Below are 22,251 nucleotides of genomic sequence, written 5' to 3' on the forward strand. Positions count from 1 at the left end.
CCTGAGTAGCTGGGGTTACAGGCGTGTGCCACCACACTCAGCTAGTTTTTGTATTTTTAGTAGAGATGGTGTTTTGCCATGTCGGCCAGGCTGGTCTCGAACTCCTGGCCTCAAGTGATCCACTCATCTCGGCCTTCCAAAGTGCTAGGATTACAGGCATGAGCCACTGTGGCCTGGCCTCATTTCCCTCCTTTTAGCCTCAGTTGTATTACCTGAAACATGGGAATAAAAGGTTATGAAGAGGTGATGGACAGAAAACACCCAGCATGCTTGTGGTTAGTATAGAATCGATGAACGATACATGTTATTCTGGTTATTGTTATTTTTTTCTTCCATGGATGAATAATTCCTTGCTTTAGCACTAAGAATTACTGATTCTTGGTTGGGCGCGGTGGCTCATGCCTGTAATCCCAGCACTTTCAGAGGCTGAGGTGGGCGGATCACCTGAGGTCAGGAGTTCACAACCAGTCTGGCCAACATGGTGAAACTCTGTCTCTACTAAAAATACAAAAATTAGCTGGGTGGTGGCGGGTGCCTATAATCCCAGCTACTTGGGAGGCTGAGGCAGGAGAATCACTTGAACCTGGGAGGCGGAGGTTGCAGTGAGCCGAGCCTGCACCATAGCACTCCAGCCTGGGCAACAAGAGTGAAACTCCGTCTCAAAAAAAAAAAAAAAAAAAAAGAATTGATTCTCCCTTTCTAGCAAGGAGGTAATGTTCTACAGAGTGACATTTACATGTAGAGGGGGACTGCTATTGAAAAGAGCTCTCAAAATCCTAATGCATTATAAAGAGTGTTACAAGTAATCAATTCTGTTCTTTCCTGAGGACACATTTTCCCATGACAGGTTTCTGAAATTGGGGCAGACCTCTAAATAAGCTGTTCTTTCAGAAGTAAAATCAGAAAGGACTTTCCAGTGCCTGTGAGGAGGCTTAGAAAGAAGAGGCAGAGGCAGGCAGGGAAGCTTGAATACGAATGACTGTGAACATAGAGAAAGAGGTACTTCTATAAAGATGTAGTTTTTAGCTACTCATGCTTTGCCCATGAAGGTTTTAAGATCTGGCTTATTTATAAATGCCTCTGCATTTTAATACTTCAGGAAAACAACATTCCATTTTGACTCATTTAACAAATGAGTTAAATGTGCACCTGCTGTGTAAGCAGCTTCCAGGCCACGTGCCAGGGATGCTGTGACATTCCAGGCTCAGTCTCTGTCCTGAGTGGGCTCTGAAGTTTTGGGGAAGGTGATGATGTGACAGTGAGCTGGTGGTGCAATAGCCACTGGGGCTTGTAGAGGCAGAGGGTGCAGAGAACCCCACCGGCAGGGACTGAAGGGAGGTGATGGCTGGGCGACGGGAAAGCTAGGTGAAGGGAATAGCATGCCTGACGACCTGGATTTGAGTGAAATAAATTTGACTTGGCTAGAAGGTTGAGTTGTGAGGAGGGCAAATGACTCAAGATAGGCAGGGAATAGATCATAAAGGCCATGGAGTGCCATATGTGGAGTCTGGACTTTATCCAGAGGGCAGTGGTCAGTCATTGAAGGGTTTCAGGTGCCATTTCTTCTGTGGACTCTTTCTGAAGCCCTCTGACTGATTTTCCTGTCTTGCCCTGTCTCTGTCTTCTTTCTCTTCTCTACACACACACACACACACACGTGCACACACACACACACACGCGCGCGCGCTCTCTCTCTCTCTCTCTCTCTCAATCTGTTAGTTTTGCAGAGCTAAACGCTTGATTCTACCTTCACCTTTTTTTTTTTTTCCCATACAAAGTCTCGCTGTGTCACCCAGGCTGGGGTGCAGTGGCATGATCTTGGCTCGCTGCAACCTCTGCCTTCTGGGTTCAAGTGATTCTCTTGCCTCAGCCTCCCAAGAAGCTGGGACTACAGGTGCCCATCACCATGCCTGGCTAATGTTTGTATTTTTAGTAGAGATGAGTTTTCACTATGTTGTCCAGGCTGGTCTTGAACTCCCGACCTCATGATCTGCCCACTTTGGCCTCCCAAAGTGCTGGGATTGCAGGCGTGAGCCACTGCGCCTGGCATTCAAGGACCTTTTCAATGAAACAAATAATATTTCCCATGAACTACTAGATAGAAAAGAGAGAGAACAGAGCAGGTTACCTGGTGGCTAAGAATTAATAAACAAATTTGCTGTTTATCCATTCACAATGCAGATGCTTTTTTTCTTTTTCTTTTTTTTTTTTTTTTTTTTTGAGACAGAGTCTCACTCTGTCACCCAGGCTGGAGTGCAGTGATGTGATCTCGGCTCACTGCAACCTCTGCCTCCCAGATTCAAGTGATTCTTCTGCCTCAGCCTCCCGAGCAGCTGGGCCTATAGGCATATACCACCACGCCCAGCTAATTTTTTGTATTTTTAGTAGAGATGGGGTTTTACCATGTTAGCCAGGATGGTCTTGATCTCCTTACCTCATGATCAGCCCGCCTCGGCCTCCCAACGTGCTGGGATTACAGGCGTGAGCCACTGCACCTGGCTGCAGATCCTGTTTTTACATGAGGCAGAGAGCTACAATTCCTATTCCTGTTCTCACCAGGAAATCACTAGCATCTTACGTTTTTCCTACCTGTCTGCAAATTTAAATGTCAGGAAGAAAATCTAGCATGGATGAGACTAGACAAAAGGTCTTGTACTGATGGGTAAGGAGCCGGCATTCTTTGTGTTCACAAGAAGGAAGCAAACCTGACCTTCCATCGCTAATCATGGGTTTTTTCTTATTTATTTATTTTTTTCAGACAGAGTCTCACTCTGTTGCCCGTGTTAGAGTGCAGTGGAGCAACCACGGTTCACTGTAACCTCTGCCTCCCAAGTTCAAGCGATTCTCGTGCCTCAGCCTCCCAAGTAGCAGGGCCTATAGGCATGTGCCACCATACTTGGCTAACTTTTTGCATTTTTAGTGGAGACAGGTTTTCAACATGCTGGCTAGGGTGGTCTCAAACTCCTGGCCTCAAGTGATCCGCCCGCCTTGGCCTCCCAAAGTGCTGGGATTACAGGTGTGAGCCACCCCACCTGGCCTAATCTGTGGGTTTCTTGCCCCTGCCATTTGGAGACCCTTCAACCCACATTCTTTGTCTGGAGGGGCTGGCATGGTACACAGGAATCTGTCTCTGCTAAGCAAGCCTCTCTGGAAAGGGGAAAAACTGTATAAAATCCAATTTTCTGTTAATCAAGACAGGCTGAACATTCACACACACAGCCAAATCACTTATTAATCTCCTGTCAGATGGAGGGAGGCAGAGAGATGACAGACATGCTGGAATAATCTTTGAGGGGCTGCGGCTTAATGAAAATGAGTTAAGGCCTAACCTCTGTAAACTCACCAGAATTTACACACATGAAACAAAGCAAATGTTGCCAAGAGATCAATGTTCCTTTACAAGAAGTCCCCAACCCCAATGGGCATGTTCACCTCAACTCAGCAAACATTATCAAGAGTCTACTCATGTTTGAGGGAGTTCGATGCAAAGATGAAGACATTCCCACTGTTGAGAATGGTGAGAAATTTCTCAGTCACAAAGCAGTCAGTTTACAAGTCAGTGCTTACTACCTGCTTTCTGGTCTGGGTTGTGATAATACTGTAGGTTAAGGAAGTAAGAGGCATTATTTCTCTACTCAACAAGTGTATACTCTAGTTGAGAATTCCAGGAGGACACCCCTAGCTTTAATACGGCTGATGTGTGAAGTATGTAACAAGAGCCAGGGCTGTACACAGCCAGGACAGTTGGCCCTGCTGGTGGGTCCTGCCTGAAAGCTGGCCCTGGCATGCCGTTTAACAAAGTGTTTCCATATGTAGGATTGTCCCTAGTCGGTGTAGCCAAAAATTGCTGGGAGAGTTTCTAGCCTTGGAATGATCAGAGAAGACTCTCTGGAGTAGGTGGGTTGGAGCTGAGTCTTGAATGGAAGTACTATGTTTTGAACTGACCCAAGCCTATTTTGTTGTTTAACAAAATAAAGTTCTTTGGTTTTACTCTTGGTAACTTCTGGCATTTGGAGGTGAATAGGAGTTAAACGTCTTCTCTCCCACAACCTTGCCACCAAGTGGTATGTTAAACAGTGAAAGTGTCTAACTCTGAATTCTCCTACAAGTACAAACATTCATTAGGTAGGGAGGTACAAAACCCATCATTGAGCCTGTTCCTGAAAGCTTGTGAAGCCTCTATTGTTTGTCTTTAGGTACTCCAACAAGCATCTTGCAGGAAGTTCCTTCTGAGGCTGGTGCAATTCTATTCTGCTGGCTGAAACCCTTCTACTCTGATTAGAGGATAGAGCCTTATTGAAGCAAAAGACACAGACCAAGAGAGTGTTAGACCTTCAATGCTTTGGGTGCTGGACTCAAGGGAGTTTTTTTTGTTTTTTTTTTATAGGGTCTAGATCTTGGCCAGGCTGGAGTGTAGTGGTGCCAGCACCATAGCCCCCAGAATAGCTGGGACTGTGAGCATGTGCCACCATATCCAGCTAAGTTTAAAAAAATTTTTTTTTTTTTTTTTTTTTTTGAGACGGAGTCTCGCTCTGTAGCCCAGGCTGGAGTGCAGTGGCCGGATCTCAGCTCACTGCAAGCTCCGCCTCCCAGGTTCACGCCATTCTCCGGCCTCAGCCTCCTGAGTAGCTGGGACTACAGGCGCCCGCCACCTCGCCCGGCTAGTTTTTTTTTTTTTTGTATTTCTTAGTAGAGACGGGGTTTCACCGTGTTAGCCAGGATGGTCTCGATCTCCTGACCTCGTGATCCACCCGTCTCAGCCTCCCAAAGTGCTGGGATTACAGGCTTGAGCCACCGCGCCCGGCCAGTTTTAAAATTTTTGTACAGACAGGGTCTTGCTTTGTTGCCCAGGCTTATCTCAAACTCCCTGCCTTAAGCAGTCCTCCTGTCATGGCCCCCCATACTGTTAGGATTACAGGTGTGAGCTACCATACCCAGACTAATTTATTTATTTATTTATTTATTTTTTAAAGATAGAGTCTTGCTCTGTCATCCAAGCTGGAGTGCGGTGGCATGATCATAGCTCACTGTAACCTCTAACTCCCGGGCATAAGCAATCCTTCTGGCTCAGCCTCCCAAAGTGTTGGGATTACAGGTGTGAACCACTGCACCTGGCCTCAAGGGATTCTTACATACTTCATTAGTACAAGGGTAATAATGAAAAATTTTAATCCATCACATGTTGAGCACCATGCTTTTCATTAGTAAAATATTTATTCCTAACATTCCTTATGCTAGTAAACTTTCAGGTGCAGCTTTAGGTACCATGGTGGAATTATTTGAATTGTAGTCATGTATGGGAGTAGATTTCTGATTAGAGTCCTTCAAATGCTAACTCACTCTTTCTGGACTCCTTATTTGGATACTTTCAATGTTAAGAACTGTCCTTAGAGGTGGATTAAAGTTAATTTACACACAAATATATAAGTGCTGTAACAGGATTCAGAATTATATAAGTGCCATAACAAGACCCAGAGAGAAAGGGGGAAGGGATTATTCCAGCCTAGGGCAGGTTGAATAGTGGCGGGATCTGAAATTTGGGGGGAGGTATGGGGAAGCGGGAAGGAGGGAAAACATTTCCTTCTCTCAGTACATTTCCTAAAAGTGGTGCCTGTCAGCATTTTTAAAAAGGTTATTACCTTTTAAAATCATGACATGACAGTTGATAAGCCTTTGTTAAAAAGAAATTAAGCAGCAGCAGCAAGGTAAGAGCGAGATCACAGGGGCACGTGGGAGAAGATGTAAAGTGGGGTGTCTTTGTGTGGGGAACTGACTGATGCCACTTTCAGGGATGACAATAGCTGCCGAAAAGTTTGAGATGGATGAAGGTTTGTTATTCCACCATAATTTTGCTCCCAGGTTTGATGAAAGCAAATCTCAGGTCAAATTCTATCTGGCATATGTACGTTTATTAAACACTTGCTAGGCAAGCAGTGGAAACCAGTTTACACCAAGCTGATCAGTGGAATTGATGGAGTCCTTTAAGGAGCTTGCATCACCACCTTGCATTGAATTTTTTACTAGGTAGATAGAAAATAGAATATTATCTAGAGGGGGATGGATTTGGGACTTCTTTAAAGACAGGCAACCAGAAATTCTCCAACCATGTGACTGAATTTAGGATCTTAAAGGCCATCACTTCTAAATTGTCTAAGCCAGTCTGTGTCTCTAATGTTAATGTTGTTAATTAGCAAGTCAGATGCCACCAGGGAAAGTTATATGGCTTTTGAGATATTTGACTCATATATGACTCGGAGCTTTGAGATGGAAAACAAGAGTTAACCATGGCCTTGCAAGTTCTGTTACTCAGTGTTTAAGCTAACAGTGAACAGCAACAATGTAACACTACAACCTGAAGTTGCTGCACTACAATGCTTTTATTTTAAGATCTTTTTTTATAAAACATGATCTGCCTTGCCAAGGCAAGGCTTCAAAAAATTAATTTTAAACTGATTTGTTTCTCTCCACGGAAATCTTTAGTAAAAGGCGAAAGATTTATTCGATCTGAAGAGAAATCAGTGAACACTGAAAGTTGGTTTTAACTCATTATGGCAGTAACTGCAACTCCTAGTACACCGATGGTGCCTACAGTTCACACAAAAAGAATTACTGCCTACAGTTTGCACAAAAAGAATTATTTAATCTTCCCATAGTTAGAAATGTTGAGTCAAAAGAAATATTCTTTTAAGCTTTAAAGAATTTACTATGTGCAGGGTACTATGGGTATGCAAATGAATGTTGAGTCATCGCCTTGAGATTCCACACCTTGTTATTCACCGGGTGCCTTTGGTGCTACCACTAGGGGGCGAAGTAGAGGACATGCTAGCAGGGTTCTAAATCCCATCCTGGGTTAACCATAGAAACTCTCGTTTTAGCCCTTTTTATACAATGGGACTTGGAGTACGATTTGTTATCTTTAGCATCATCTTATTTTGAAACAATTACACACTTATAGGAAGTTGCAGCAGTAGTACAGAGAGGCTTTGTGTACCTCTAGCCAGATTCCCCAGTGGGGAATCTTTTTGTCCCCCAACTTTTAATTTTAGATTCCAGGGGTATATACACAAATTTGTTACCTGGGTATATTGTGTGACGCTGAGGTTGAGGGTGTGAATAATCCTGTCACCCAGGTACTGAGCACAGTACTCAATAGTTTTTCAGCCCTTGCCAGTCCTCCCTCCCACCCCCCAGCAGTCCCTGGTGTCTGCTGTTGTCAACAGGAGGACCTGATGGTTAGCTCCCCAGTGGGGAACCTTCCATAGTAAACTCAAACCCAGGAACTTGACATTAGTACAGCCCACAGACTTTAATCAGATTTCACCTGTTTTGCAGGCACCTATTTGTGTATATGTATATAGTTATATGCAGTTTTATCACGTGTGAATTCATGTAAACACCAACATAATAAAGATATAGGACCTTGAAGAGCTACTCCGTGCTACCTCTTCTGTGGCCATACTCACCCTGTTCCTCCTCATCTCTAATCCCTGAAAAACCACAATGCTTTTAATATATATTAAAATTATATTAGGATTCTTATATCTTATTGGTGAGAAGATATTTTTATCATTCTGCAATGACCCTTTTTGACCCTGGTGATTTTCTTTCTCTGAAGTCTACTTTATCTGCCATTGATAGAGCCACTCCCACTTTCTTTTGATTCATGTAAGTATGCCATATTCTTTTCCATCCTTTTAACTTTCCACCTCCCCATTTCATTATATTTAAAGTGAATTCCTATAGACAGTCTAGAGTTGGGTCATTTTTCTAGCAATCCATTCTGCCAAGCTCTGTCTTTTAATTGCTGTATTTAATTTGATTGGGGTTTATTCAGCTTCTTGAATCTGTAGGTTTTTGCTTTTTGCCAAATTTGGGGATTTTTTTTTTTTTTTGCCATTATTTCTTTGAACATATTTTTAACCTCATTTTTTTTCTTCTTTCTTTCTGGAAAATTTAATGACACCAATGTCAGGTCTTTTGTTCTTATATCAAGGGTCTCTGAGGCTGTATTTTTTCAGTCAGTTTTCTCTCTCTCTTGTTCAGATTGGGTGATTTTTATTGACCTATCCTTAGGTTCAAAAATAAAAAAAATCTCACTGTGTCATCCAAGCTGGAGTGCAGTGGTGCAATCTTGGCTCACTGCAATCTCTGCCTCCTGGGTTCAAACGATTCTTCTGCCTCAGCCTCCCAAGAAGCTGGGATTACAGCCATGTGCCACCATGCCCAGCTAATTGTTTTGTATTTTTACTAGATAGGGGGTTTTGCCATGTCAGCCAGGCTGGTCTGGAACTCCTAGCCTCAAATGATCCACCCATCACGGCCTCCCAAAGTTATGGGATTACAGGCGTGAGCCACCATGCCTGGCTCAATAATTCTTTCTTATGTAATCTACTTTTGCTATTAAGCCCATCTAGTAAGTTATATTAAGTATAATTAATATTGCATTAATGTAAATATTAATATATCAACATTTACTTCATACTTAATTTTATTTTGCTTATTGTCATTCCGTAGGTCCTCAGCTCTCTAGCCCAGTCTGCTCTTTTCACCGTTCAGAATCTCCTTGCATTTGTTTTATAGATTACATCCAAGGGTTTTAGCTGTCATTAGTGGAGGGATAGGGATAAATGTGCGGACTATGTCTTGCCTGAAAGCAGAGGTCTCTGTGTTGTAGTCTGTGTTTTAAAGTAAGTTTCAGGTATCATAAATAAGATGAGTTATTTTATTAATACACAAATAGGTTTCTGAAGAGAGATGGTAGAAGCAATGGACAGCGGGGGAAGGATGGGGCAGTGTGCCCTGAGGATGTGGTGAGCCTTGGTCTTGTTCTTGTCTGTCTCTATTCCCGGTCTCCCAGGTTCCTGGGCTGCCTGTGATGGCTGGTGGGTTCACAGGTGATCTGGGTGGGGAGGTGTCTCTTGAACAGCTTGGGAGCTAATGGGCAAAGGGGACAGAGGTAAAGATGTATGGGAGTACTCTTCAACATAGCTCTGCTCACCTGTTTCCCTGGTCTTTCAGGCAGTATGTAAAGTAGAAAGGTGGCATCTGGGATTATGGAGGGTTCCTTTCTTCTTCCCCTAAATAGATGGCAAAAGTGTTAATTCTTCCTTTTTCTCTCTGAGATTATACTTTCTTAATTGGCCTTTTGCCCTGGGGATCTCCAACATTTTGGGCTTCCATGTGGAGTTCCAGTTTGCTATGTTTGCCCACTGCAGAGATGTTCTGTACAAACCAGTTTTCTTGCATGTGTGAAGACTTCCTCAGCAGAGAGTAAATTCTCTGAGTATAAGGATCATTTTAGGGGCTGTGGCCCCCAACAGGCTGAGGATCTTTTTTCCTTCCATGTTATTGTGACTCACTTTGTCTTTTTGATATTCTGGGGAAGTGACATTAATGGTATGTGTGATTTATTAGCATATTTTGAAGCTGAGGAGTCATGATTCTGTGTAATTTGTTCTCCAGTCATCTCATTCTATTACATTTTTTTGTCATGATCTCCAATTTGTTTATCACCTTTTTTCATCGTTTATAGTTCTTTTTTTCCATATACCTTGTAGAAAATATAGTGTTTTTCCAGTTTGAGAGATGTGGGGAAAATAATATAGTTTTGTGCCTTCAAGTTCACCCTGAAATTTAATGTTTCTTTTTAAACATTTGATTCCTTCTTTGCTGGCTTTAGGAGGAAAGGAAAGGTGGGAATATGGCATAGACAGAGCAGGGAGACAGAATCTATTCATGTTAAACCGAATAGATTCTGCAGTCTTGCTCTCCTGCGTAATCCAAAGTGACTTCTGAGAAATAGGTAGGTAGGTAGAGAGTTGTGACCAGAGGATGTTACTGAGTTTAGGTTGGCAGTTGGGCTGAAGATATGCGAAATAATTTACCCATGTTCATTAGGTCCTCTTGTCTTAAGAGGCTTTCTCTTTTCTTCTTCCACAAAACACCTCCCCTTTACCATTTTACCCTGGACCAATTTGCCTGGCGTGTGTGGCGAGGGGCAATGAAGAGGCTGGGAATGGTACACAGTAGAACAGGGCAGCCTGGGCCTGTCCTGTTGGCGGCGTCCCTGCCCTTGTAAGCATCTTCACCTATGCAGGAGGGTGATGATGTTTCAGCAGGGACTTCGTTATTTCCAGAAAAAAAGGTTTTATTAGTGGAAGCGTTTTATCTTTCAGAAAGTATTGACTGGGAGAGAGTGTTGTCTCTGGAAATTGTAAGCAGTAAAATGATTTAGTTCAAATTCTTTTAGAAAGAGAAAAGCAGTTGTTGAAGGAAAAAGAAAACTCTTCCAATAATTGCTCAATGAATCATTAGCCCGGGTTCATTCGGAGAGCAGTGCCTCTTTTGTGCAGAATTCTTACAAAATTAGTCTCCTTTTGTGTTTCTTGTCTGGAGATTTACGGGCCATTCAGGTCAGTTTGCTGCCTTAGAATGTGCAGGGAAACATTTGTGATTTCAAGAACCTCATAAAGGTTTTCTCTGATCGCAGATAACTCTTATTTAGTGTAATAAGATATTATATATGGTCTCAAAGTAAACAATAAGCAAATAATGCTATTTAGGAAATAAGTACACAAACGTGTAGCATTTCTGTAGTATTTTATTTTTACAACTTGCTAGGTATGAGGATAAGGAAAATAGTAAATATATTCAGTTCTATACTGTTTTCTCTGAAGGAAAAAGGTATAATAATAAAAAATATACAGTGGTTGGTAAGGTAGGTCATTTCCTTTTTTTTTCTTTAAAAATTGATATACAATAGTTGTACACATTTTTGGAGTACATTTGATACTTTGACACCTCTATACAATGTGTAATTATCAAATAAAGGTAATTGGGATATCCATCACCTGAAACATTTACCTTTTTTTGGTATAGAGAACATTACATGTCTTTTGGTTTTGAAATACATAAATGCATCTGTGACTGTATTCTAACAAACAATCACTGCCTTCATTACCTAGTTCTTGAGCATTCATTGGGTTGACCTAGCTGGTGTTTTCTTCCATGTCATTTTCCTCCATTGAATAGACTTATTTCAGACTAGTGTCCTTCAAAGTGAATTGTTTTCATAATGCTTTTGTTATTAAGCTGGAGCTGGATTCCAATCAGAGGAAACATTTCTTCCATAGTATGTTAGTCATGGTTCCACTGCAGACAACAGAATCTGTTGCAGTCATTTTAAAAAGACAATTATTGCAGGGATTTAAAGACATTTCAGAATAATGGAAAGACCTCTAGGAGCAGGCACTAAGTGAGCTACCAGAAACAGTTCCGAGAGCCACCCTACACATCTGCTGCCACATAGCCCCTGGCTTGAGAACCTAGGGCTCTGGTGCCACATCTGACAGCTTCAGCATCTCTGACCTGACTAGACCCCAGAATCTCCATCATGGCTGCTGCAGAACAGCCAAAGGGCCTCTGCCACCATTTTCTTCAGAAGTCTTACAGCCCATGCATCGTTCCTTTACTCTCAGAGTCATAGTGTTTGTATTTGTTCATCAGAAGTTCAGCTATTTTTAGACCTGCCAGCTACAGGGAATTCGGGGATATGTAGTTTTCAACCTTCTAACCTGTAATGTGTAGGAAGTAATGCTAGAGAGGACTGAAGAGTCATGGTTGAGTTAATTGGCAGTACCTGCTGTACAAGCAGATGTTTTCTTCTTAGCAAAAGATTAAGATGGTTGCTTTCCTGAATGCTGAAGTTCCTTTTTGTTAACTGTGGACTCACTTCTTTTCAGTCCACAATCTCTAGAACTTGCTTCTTTCCTTTTGTTGCACTGGGTTTGGGATCTTGAACAGCTGAACTCTCTCATATTCTAACTATGGGTGCTTCTAACTGTTTCAGGATGTGCGGCTTGAAAACTCCTGGAGTTGTGTTTCTGGGCCTATGAAAGTAAAATCGAGTTTGTTGTTTGTTCATTTATTTGTATATTTACTGAACAAACAAGGACATAGTACTTCATACATTCCTGGCTGTATTCCAGGTGTTTTCCATACTTTAGTTTATGTGTTTCTTATGAATATGAAATGGGTCCTCTATTGTAATAATACTATGCTTTGGCCATGTCTTGAGAGTCAGTAATTGATTTTTCAGAGAGTGGGCCTTGAGTTGGTCAGGAAAATCTGCAGAGCAGATCATCCACTAGAACTATTCTGTGAGCTTATATTTTCTCCCTACCTGGGGTTATAAAGGCATTCTAAGCCAGAAACTGGGTTCTTCACTTTTGGTATCTCTTCTTCCCCTTTCCCAGCAGACTGTGCTGATATCAGGTTCCTAAAAATAGTTTGACTCATTGTATAATCATTCAAATTTTTCGAACTTTTATTGAGCATCTAATATATTATGTTTATTGAAGGATACAAAGCTTAATATATATGTAGACCCTGTCGGAAAGGAGCTCACAGTCTAGTGGAGAGATAGCTCAGTAACCTGTAATTAAAACACAATGGGGGCTGGACCTGGTGGCTCACGCCTGTAATCCCAGCACTTTGGAAGGCCGAGAAGGGTGGATCATTTGCAGTCAGGAGTTCGAGACCAGCCTGGCCAATGTGGTGAAACCCCATCTCTACTAAAAATACAAAAATTAGTTGGGCGTGGTGGTGCACACCTGTAATTCCAGCTTCTTGGGAGCTGAAGCAGGAGAATCGCTTGAACTCAGGAGGTGGAGGTTGCAGTGAGCCGAGATCATGCCACTGCACTCCAGCCTGGTGACAGAGCGAGACTCCATCTCAAAAATAAAATAAAATAAAATAAGCCGGGCGCAGTGGCTCACGCCTGTAATCCCAGCACTTTGAGAGGCTGAGGCGAGAGGATCACAAGGTCAGGAGATCGAGACCATCTTGGCTAACACGGTGAAACCACATCTCTACTAAAAATACAAAAAAAAAAAAAAATTAGCCGGGTGTAGTGGGGGGGGGCCTGTAGTCCCAGCTACTCAGGCAGCTGAGGCAGAAGAATGGTGTGACCCCGGGAGGCAGAGCTTGCAGTGAGCTGAGATCGCACCCCTGCACTCCAGCCTGGGCGACAGAGCGAGACTCTGTCTCAAAATAAAATAACATAAAATAAAAAAATAAAAAGCACAGTGGGATAAGTTGCTTTGATGCAGGTAACCATAGTGGCATATTATGAGAGCATAGGCAAGGGACACTGAGTCCAGGCTGAATGGATGGATTAGGAAAGACTTCCTGGGAGAAGGCTTGCCTGAGCTGAGACCTGAAAGGTAGGTCCTCATTCACATGATGCTTCAGTGATGGTTTTTCCAAATAGAGGGAGCAAAGTGTGGGAGGCCCAGCTGCATGAATGTCAGGCTGTGGGGTCAGAGGGGTCAATGCAGTTGTAATGTGGGATGATGGGGGCAGTGAAGGTTAGGTAGGACAGGGGGACAGGGCCATTTTATGAAGAACTGCATGAGTCTCACTGAGAAGTTTCTCTGAAATGCTAAGGGGAGCACATGAAGAATATTAAGTGGGGGAAATAACATGATCAATTATGCTCTTAAAAATATTACTTTGGTGCTGTGTAGGGGGCATGGAATGGAAGGAATAAGGCCAAATGGGTAGAAGTGAGTAGAGAACAGTCTGCAGAATTGAAGTAGGTCTAGCATATGGTACAGGGAGGAAAACGATTTTGCAGTAGCTCCAAGACTTTCCTGGATATCAAAGCCTAATTGATGTGCTGTGATTGAGCATATGAAGCAGCATATACTAGATGCTCAGTAAACTTTCTTGAAATATTTGAATGATTATACAATGGGTCAAATCATTTTTTAAAAAGTTTTATTTATTTTTATTTTTTTGAGACAAAGTCTTGCTCTGTTACCTAGGTTGGAGTGCAGTGGCATGATCTCGGTTCACTGCAACCTCCACCTCCCAGGTTCAAGTGATTTTCATGTCTCAGCCTCCCGAGTAGCTGGGATTGTAAGTATGTACCAGCACTCCCAGCTAATTTTTGTATTTTTAGTAGAGATGGGGTTTCACCATGTTGGCCAGGCTGGTCTCGAGCTCCTGGCCTCAAGCTATCCACCCACCTCAGCTTTCCAAAGTGCTGGGATTATAGACGTGAGCCACTGCACCTGACCTCAAATCATTTTCAAGGCTCATCCATGGCCTTTCTTAGACTCTGCTTCATTTGTAGATGTAAACTTCTGAGCTGATAGCAAGCTATCTACAAATGCCATCAACAGGCCTAATAAAACAGTGCTCCTGACCCATCTCACTAGGAGATAAACAGTGGAACTATTCAGCAGGTCATGGACTGATTACAAAAAAAATCCAAAAAGACTCCAAAAACAGTGGGGCCAGGGATCTGGATTGAGGAACTAGCAGACTGAGCTAACTGATGTGGCAACAGGGTGAATTTCTCTCATTCACTTAGGGCGTCTTGATGAGTGCCTTGGCACTTGGCTTGGTACCTTACATTTTAGTCTATTGACCAGGCCTCAGTAGCTATGCATTTGTGTTGTTTTCAGCTAGAGAATAGTCCTCAATTTTCTGGGGAATGCAAGAGAAAGCACAGAACCAGAATTTTAGCCATCCCTTGTGATAACAACACAGTACTCCAGCTAAGCGGCTGAGAGTGAGTTGTGATCTGGCAAGGTTTAAGGGCGATGAGAATTCAAGGCTAGAAGGAGGAAAGATTTACTCAGTGGTGAGTTGCTAGGGCAAGTCCTCACTTGCCAGGAATTTTTTCTTGTAACTTTCTTCCCTAGTGACATAGGGGTGTGAGAAGGGGGGACCACCCCCTCTGCACGGGTGGGTGACAAGCACTTTCTTAGTATTTCTTTCCTTTAGCCTGGAAAATAACTGTCTTTCCCATTTTCTGAAAGGAATCTTAGACATTGTGCTAGTGGAGCCCTTCATTTTACACACAAGGAAATTCAAGTCCAGATAAGTGACTTTTCCAAGTTTAAACAGGGGGAGAAATGTGATAAGTACTAGATGGCCTGATTTTTTGGCTCCCTTCCTGCTCCCCGCCATTTGAAAGGCTTACTGAATGTTGGGTATATAGGAGACAGATTTGAGTCAAGGTTCTTGCTCCCGGAGAACTCCATTTTTCCCTCCAGAGAGAAAATACATGAATAAAAGTAATATAATAAATATGCCATAATAAAAGTTCTAGAATTGAGATGTGGATGACAGAGAAGGGAGTGCAGTGAGGTCCACCTGGGAGGCGCAGGGATGGGAAAGCCTCACTTCTGTGCTGACATTTGAATTGTACTATTTAGTGAGTGTTTTGTGCATGTCACTGGGCTGGCTTTGTGGTTGTGGGGCATTAATGAGGTGCACTCTGGGTTGGAGATTGTCTAGTCAAATAGTTTTGTGGGCCAAAGGGGTGGGAAGGGCAGAGAGTTCAGGTACAGGGACAAGTATGAGTAGAAACATCTCAGAAAAGGGTTTCCTCCTTGGCATCAGACAGGCCTAGGTTAGAAACCCAGTTCTGCCCCTTACTAGATTTGGACAAATAATCTGCTTTCTCTGACCTCCAGTTAACTCATTAGTAACACAGAGATAAAAAACAGAACTACTTAAAAAAGAAAAAAGAAGAATAAAGGAAAAATGAGCTTCAGGCCAGGCGCAGTGGCTTATGCCTGTAATCCCAGCATTTTGGGAGGCTGAGGCTGGTGGATCACTTGAGGTCAGGAGTTTGAGACCAGCCTGGACAATGTGGTGAAACCCTGTCTCTACTAAAACTACTAAAATTAGCCAGGTATGGTGGTATGTACCTGTAGTCCCAGCTACTTTGGGAGACTGAGGCACGAGAATCACTTGAGCCTGGGAGGCAGAGGTTGCAGTGAGCCAAGGTTGTGCCACTGCACTCCAGCCTGGGCAACAGAGTGAGAGTGTCTCAAATAAAAAGAGCTTCAAATTGCTGACAGAAAAAAACCCCCAAAAAACCCAAAAAACAAAAAACCCAAAACTTATTTATTTCAACTACATGACATTCTGAAAAAAGTGAAATATGGAGACAGTGAAAAGATCACCGTTTGCCAGGGATTGAGGGGGGGCAGGGTCAGGTTAGGAGGGATGAAGAGGTAGAGTACAGAGGATTTTTAGGGCAGTGAAACTATTCCGTATGATATGAAAATGGTGGATATGTGTTTTTATACATTTGTCCAAACCCATAGAATATGCAACATCAAGAGTGAACCCTAATGTAAACTATGGACTTTGGATGACAATGATGAATCAGTGTAGGTTCACCAATTGGAACAAATATATTACTGTGGTGGGGGATGCTGATGGAGAGGGGTTAAGGGGTCTATGGGAACTCTCTGAACGTTGTGCTTAATTCTTCTGTGAACTGAAAACTCTCTAAAAGATAAGGTCTATCAAACAAATGAACCACTTTAAAGATTGTTATGAGGTTGTAATTAGAAAACACATACTCGAATGTTCATCAGTGATTGTATGGGAAGAAAGGACAGGTCTGTCAGGTTCCTGGACATATGAAGTTGAGTTGCAGCACTGTTACCCCTCTCACTTTGCAGTGGATTTTTAGTGTCTTCATTGTGGGGTGTGGTGGTCTTGGTGCTGGGGGTGTTCCCATTTAGACTTTGAGCTCCTCATGGTGCCTAGAGTAGAACTCCATTGTGGGTAGGAAAAGCAGCAGTTACAAACACTAGGCCCAGACCCTTTCCTTTGTTAAGAAAGGAAAAAGTGTTTTGCCAGGAAGGTAGAGTTACTATTTAAGAAACCCAGAACGATTGTGTCTCTCAGAGTCCTTAGTATTGCCTGTTGGCAGAATGCAAGCCTCGGAATAAACAACCGCATTTGTTAACTTGTTCAGTGAATTCCGAAGTCTGGGTGCTCAGAGCTTTGAACGGTGAACAGGAGGATGACTGCTCTGTTGGTGAGTGTTAGGTAGCAGCTTCGGAGTGTGTGCCCTCCCCGGCTGGGAATGGTACGGGGTGGGCTGAGCTGTTAAGGATTCTGTGAGTTTATGAACATTCAGCTGTAGGAAGGCTTCATCAGTTGTGCAGATCGGTCCCCAGGCTGGTAGTATCACATCATCTGGAAGCTTGTTAGAAATACAGAATCCCAGGCCCCACTCTTGATTGACTGCATCAGAATCTGCATTTTAACAAGTAGGTGGCTGTGTCCACCTTGAGGTTGGATGTGGGTGACTTCTCCTTGGAGTACAGCCTCCAAGCTTCCATGGAGAAGCCTGCCTAGTTCTGCCTGGCTGGGATTTAGCCCCAGTTTATAGCTGACCCCCTTAGAGTCCCAAAGAAGAGACTCCTAATTGACTAATAACCATGGAGTCAAGAAAGAAAATGGGGGAAAGGACAGAACATGATGTTGTTCCTGATTTCAGGCTTTCATGTTTGCCTTGAAATGTGTGACTGAGCTCAGAGTCTATAAAGCTTTTGCTTCGAGAAGCAGTGAGTCAATATTTTTCTTACCCAAATCATTAAACATCATCTTGACCTTTTCATTGGCCCAGCTTTTGTGTGTGGTCATTTCCCTTAGGTACCTTTTTTAAATGGGGAAGAATAGACATGAGAGAGACATTTTTATTGCCTTTAAATGAATGTTTTTTGTAATAATTAGCGGTGAAAGGCCATGCGTAATTTTTGTTGATGGGATTTTACCAGCAGAGTTTTCAGGAGTCCTGGACTTTCTGGTGGAACAGAAAGTCTTAGATGTTTTGTCATATTATATCCTTTTTCCCCCCTAGAAAATTAAACTTGGAGAAGTTTTGAGGCATAGGTAAGCTTGGGGTCATGAATTCTAAATGTAATTCTAAGTGTTCAAAAATGTTATATTTAAAAAACTCAAACGTTGTTTTTTCTTTTTTGAGTTTGTGTTAAAAAAAAAAAAGTCTCGGCTTTCCGTGTCTTTTTAGCTATATCCCTGTTATAAAAGTGGTATTTTACTAACATGGCCTCATCACATGACCTTTGAACTTGTTTACCTTTATTTGGTTAATTGACTCTCAGCTAACTTGGAAATCTCTAGATGGGGAAATAAACTGTGGATCAGGGATCAGGAGCCAGGTTAAAGCTTTGAGTTCTCTGCCGTGCTGCCTGGCTGTGTGTTGGTGGGCATGTCCCAGACTCTGGTGTAGTCATCTCTAAATGGAAGCAATTCAACTAGATACATGATTTCCAGCAGGGGACAGGGGCTTTAGGAGCAGATCATGTATCAGGATCTGGGGTGTGGAGAGCACGTGTAATTTGAGAATGCACAGTATTGTATTTCCTTATTTGAAGAAACGGGAAAACTTTTTTTAAATGAGTGGCACAAGTAAAAGCATGATACAGTCTTGGCTGGTGGTTTACAAGGGATGGGAAGCACATGGGTCTAGCAGTGAGTAATGGGTACTGCTGTTTAGTGAGTACTGTGTGCTGTTATAAACTTTTAATATACATATGCTCTTATTTAAGCCTCAAAAATCCCTGTAAGGTAAGTACTATTGTTGTATGAAGAAAAAGAACAGAAAGGTTAAGAATCATGTTCAAGGTCATCACAGCAAGTGTGAGTAGATCTGGGCTCTGGACCCAAACCAAGCCTCCAGTCTTAGCTACCTTGCACTCATAGTCTGTTATGAATCAAGATCAATTTTATGTGTATCTTACCTTCTGCAAAAAAAAGTTTTATTTGTGTGTAACTGGTATGACATTACCCCACAATCTTAGGTACACCAAAAAAATCACACTTTTCTTCAAATCCAGTTAAGAGAGACTTCAAGTTCTACTTGTGGAGATTGGTGAGGGGTTCAATATCAGTAGTCATTGCAGGAGTCCTTTTCCAGGCACACGTTTTGGTTAGAAAATTCTGAGACCTCAAATCCCCCTCCATCCTGTGTGCATCTCTCCATGCTCCTCTTGGCCTCTGTGGTCCTTTCTGGGGCTCCTGAGGCCATGACTTGGAGGTGCTGGTTTCTAAGCATCCACATGTCCACTCTTTTCAGAGGTTTCTACCTACTCCTGCTGGGGAGCTTCATACATGTGGAACCTGGTACCGATGCAGACACAGAATGCCACATGGACACAGAGCTTCTTGGGGGGAAGGGAAGTGTACCTTTCATTCCTTTATTATAAATTTATATGAAATTAGTTAATTTCTCTGACAAATTATTCTGTCTGTAAATGGTAACAAGACTCAGAATGACTGACTTTAAGCCATATTATTAGTGTCCAATTTACATTTCTCTTCTTAGTGAAAACATCTAGTTGTCTAAACCGGGATAGCCTCAATTCATTACTTGTGCTATCTCTGTGACCTTGGGTAAATGAATTGAGTTCTTTAAGTCTCTGTTTCATCTTTTGCAAAATGGAAATAATAATAGTATCTATACTATAGAGGGCTCTGGGAGATCAGCTATAACAAAGACACTGAGTTGTAGAAAGTCCAAGGTGCATTTGGGGAATGGCAATAGCAATGATTCTGTTAGGTTGATGCAAAAGTAATTGCAGTTTTTGCCATTAACTAATAGCAAGCTGGAGGGGAGTGTACAGGTGGATGGGGAAAGGCTAGAAGTATGTAAAGCCTGTACAGAGTTTGGACTCACACTGACCTTTCCAGTTTTATTAACTGGAGTTTGTGTTCTGACTCAGACATGTACTGAAATCCCTCTGATAAACTCCTATTTTGTCCTATTTAGGATGCGACCGACTTTGAGTGGAGCTTCTGGATGGAATGGGGGAAGCAGTGGCTGGTGTGGCTTCTCCTTGGCCACATGGTAGTGTCTCAAATGGCCACACTGCTGGCAAGAAAGGTATGATTATTTGTGTTGTTACCTTTTAAGTGTGTTTTTCCTTTGCTTCTTGTAAAGAAAGAGTCCAAGCTAGGAATCAGAAGACATGAATATTAGCATTGGGGGCCTGGAAAAAATGATAAAGTTGTTAACGATCAATATAACATTTAAGATAAAAGTTCATAGTTCATATCCTGCACTTACTTTTTCCAACTTATTTTCAGACATTGAATATAAAGGTTGTAGAGTAAAACTAACCATGGAGGGTGGTGGTGGTCTTTAAGATCACTTCCGATCAATTTATCAAAAAGTTGCCTGTTGTTGAGAATCTAGACGAGTCCAAATTCAGAAGAAAATGGATGATTTACTTAAGAAGTGGTAATAATTTTAATCTCAAGTACTTTATGCTGCTGTCGCTGTTTTAGATGGGAAGTCCAGTAGCATTTTGCTCTTGCCTTGGTCTGGCTTAGATAATGAAAGATTCTTCAAAGTGGTTATTTGAAAACTACTTTTATATGAGGCAGGATTGAGACCCTCTTCACAGGTCTAGCTAGCAAGGGACCTGGTATACTGCCAGGGGGATCTTTCTGTCACCTGAAGGCCAGGGTGTTGATCAGAGGCCTCTGATAAATGCTTCTTGCTTGCTATAGATTCCTGGTGGAGGAAAAAGTCTGTGCTTGGAAATTTACTGAGTAAAAACAAGACACAACCAATACCTGATTTGGAATTCAACCTAGGAAAAATGTTTTGATTCTCAGAGGTTCCCGGAGGTGATAAAACTGAAGTAGAAGAGAAACAGAAACCTCTGGAGATTGAGACCAGAAAGTGAGATACAGAAACAGGATGCCTTGTGGTTAGAGATGTGCACCTAACTTGAGTCAGTTTCTGACTCTACTGAAAATCGGTGCTTCCTGGGCATTGCTTCTAACCCTGGAAGATAGGCAATCCCAACAGCATATTAACTTCCTCTTAAATATGATATTGATTTTTTTTTGTACTCAAGTGGCTGCTGAACTGGCAAAATCCAAAATATTAGACGTCGTCAGATCTGAATATATTTTAAAATTTCATGTAACTTTGTGAGCAGACCTAATAATTTTTTTTGTTCCTAAGCTAGTAATAAATATATCTACCTCAGCCCTCGTTAATGGTTTTCTTTTCTCCCACAAATTTCTGTTTAGTTTTTTTTCCCCAAGAATTCAAAATTTCTGGAAATTTAACATTTTAATTTGTAACAAAGTTTTCCCACTCATGTGTAAATGACTTATTACCATAAGTCTTAGTTTTCCTATATGTAAAATGAATAGCTTCATACTGTTTTTTCTTTACCTCTGTGAGGGGAAGATGATGTACTTCGAGGATTGTACTAATTGTGTGGTGGAAGAGTGCTAGACATTGTATTACTCATGTTGGTCCTTAGTTTGGTCACTGATTAGCTTTCTAACCTGAGCAAAGGTTTTCACTGCATCTTCATTTATGGTCTTAGTGAATTTTTGTTGCTTAGAATACATAAAACTGAGTAATTTTATAAGAAAATGAACTTATTTAGTAATTTATGAAGAAAAGGAATTTACACAGTTATGGAGGCTGGGAAGTCCAAGGTTGAGGAGCCACATCTGGTGAGGGCCTTCTTGCTGGCGTCTCTGCAGTCCTGAGGCCATGCAGGAGATCAGGTGGTGAGCGTGATAGCTCAGGTATCTTTTCCTCTTCTTATAAAGCTTCCAGTCCCACTCCCATGATAACTCATTAATTCATGATATGGTTTGGCTCTGTGTCCTTACCCAAATCTCATGTCAAATTGCAATCCCCACGTCTTGGAGGAGGAGCCTGGTGGGAGGTGACTGAATCATGGGGGCAGACTTCCCGCTTACTGTTCTCATGATAGAGTTCGTATGAGATCTGGTTGTTTGAAAGTCTAGCACTCCCCACTTTGCTCATTCTCTCTTCTGCTCTGCCGTGGTAAGATGTGCTTGCTTCCCCTTTGCCTTCCGCCATGATGGTAGGCATTCCAGTCATGCTTCCTGAGGCATTCCAGTCATGCTTCCTGTTAAGTCTGTGGAAGTGTGAGTTAATTAAACCTCTTCTTCATAAATTACCCAGTCTCAGGCAGTTCTTTGTAGCAGTGTGTAACAGACTAATACAACCTATGAATGAATGAATCCATTAATGAAGGCAGAGCCCTCATGATCCAATTGCTTCTTAAAGGCTGTACCTCACAATATTGCCACACTGGGGATTAAATTTCAGCACCAGTTTTGGAGGGGACAAACATTCAAAACATAGCAGTTGTCCTCTGCAAGATAGGATCAATAATATAGTATCAGTTTTTTTAATCCCTTTAAAATATGATGAACTTCATTTGTTAGACATTTCATCCTTAAAAGTAAAGATGAAACATGGAAAAGTGGAACAAAGAGAAAGCATAAAAGAAATGGTTGAAATAAGTTTAAATATGTCAGTCATTACAATCAACATAAGTGGATTCTCAAAAAAGATGAAGATTGTCAGACTAGATGAAAAAAAGAAAGAGAAATAAGGGAAAACAAAAA

General features: G+C 42.0%; 1 protein-coding gene and 1 non-coding gene across 16 annotated transcripts in view; one reads left to right on the plus strand and one right to left on the minus strand.

Annotated features, from left to right (window-relative positions):
* The window catches only part of HHAT (hedgehog acyltransferase), a 348,264-nt gene that overhangs the window by 43,869 nt on the left and 282,144 nt on the right, over positions 1-22,251 (plus strand). For all 15 annotated transcript variants that reach the window (XR_012432735.1, XR_012432736.1, XM_065541220.2 and 12 more), the window contains one exon: positions 19,610-19,723. Coding sequence is in view for 13 of the 15 variants with exons in the window: in XM_065541220.2 (XP_065397292.1) it covers positions 19,610-19,723 (114 nt within the window). In the remaining 2 variants the exon portion in view is untranslated. The remainder of the gene's footprint in view (positions 1-19,609; positions 19,724-22,251) is intronic.
* Positions 6,411-6,522, minus strand: LOC123570772 (U5 spliceosomal RNA). The gene has a single exon (XR_006695019.2). It is a non-coding gene; the product is annotated as a U5 spliceosomal RNA (small nuclear RNA).

Source organism: Macaca fascicularis, chromosome 1 (genome assembly GCF_037993035.2).
Source record: "Macaca fascicularis isolate 582-1 chromosome 1, T2T-MFA8v1.1".
NCBI lineage: Eukaryota > Metazoa > Chordata > Mammalia > Primates > Cercopithecidae > Macaca > Macaca fascicularis.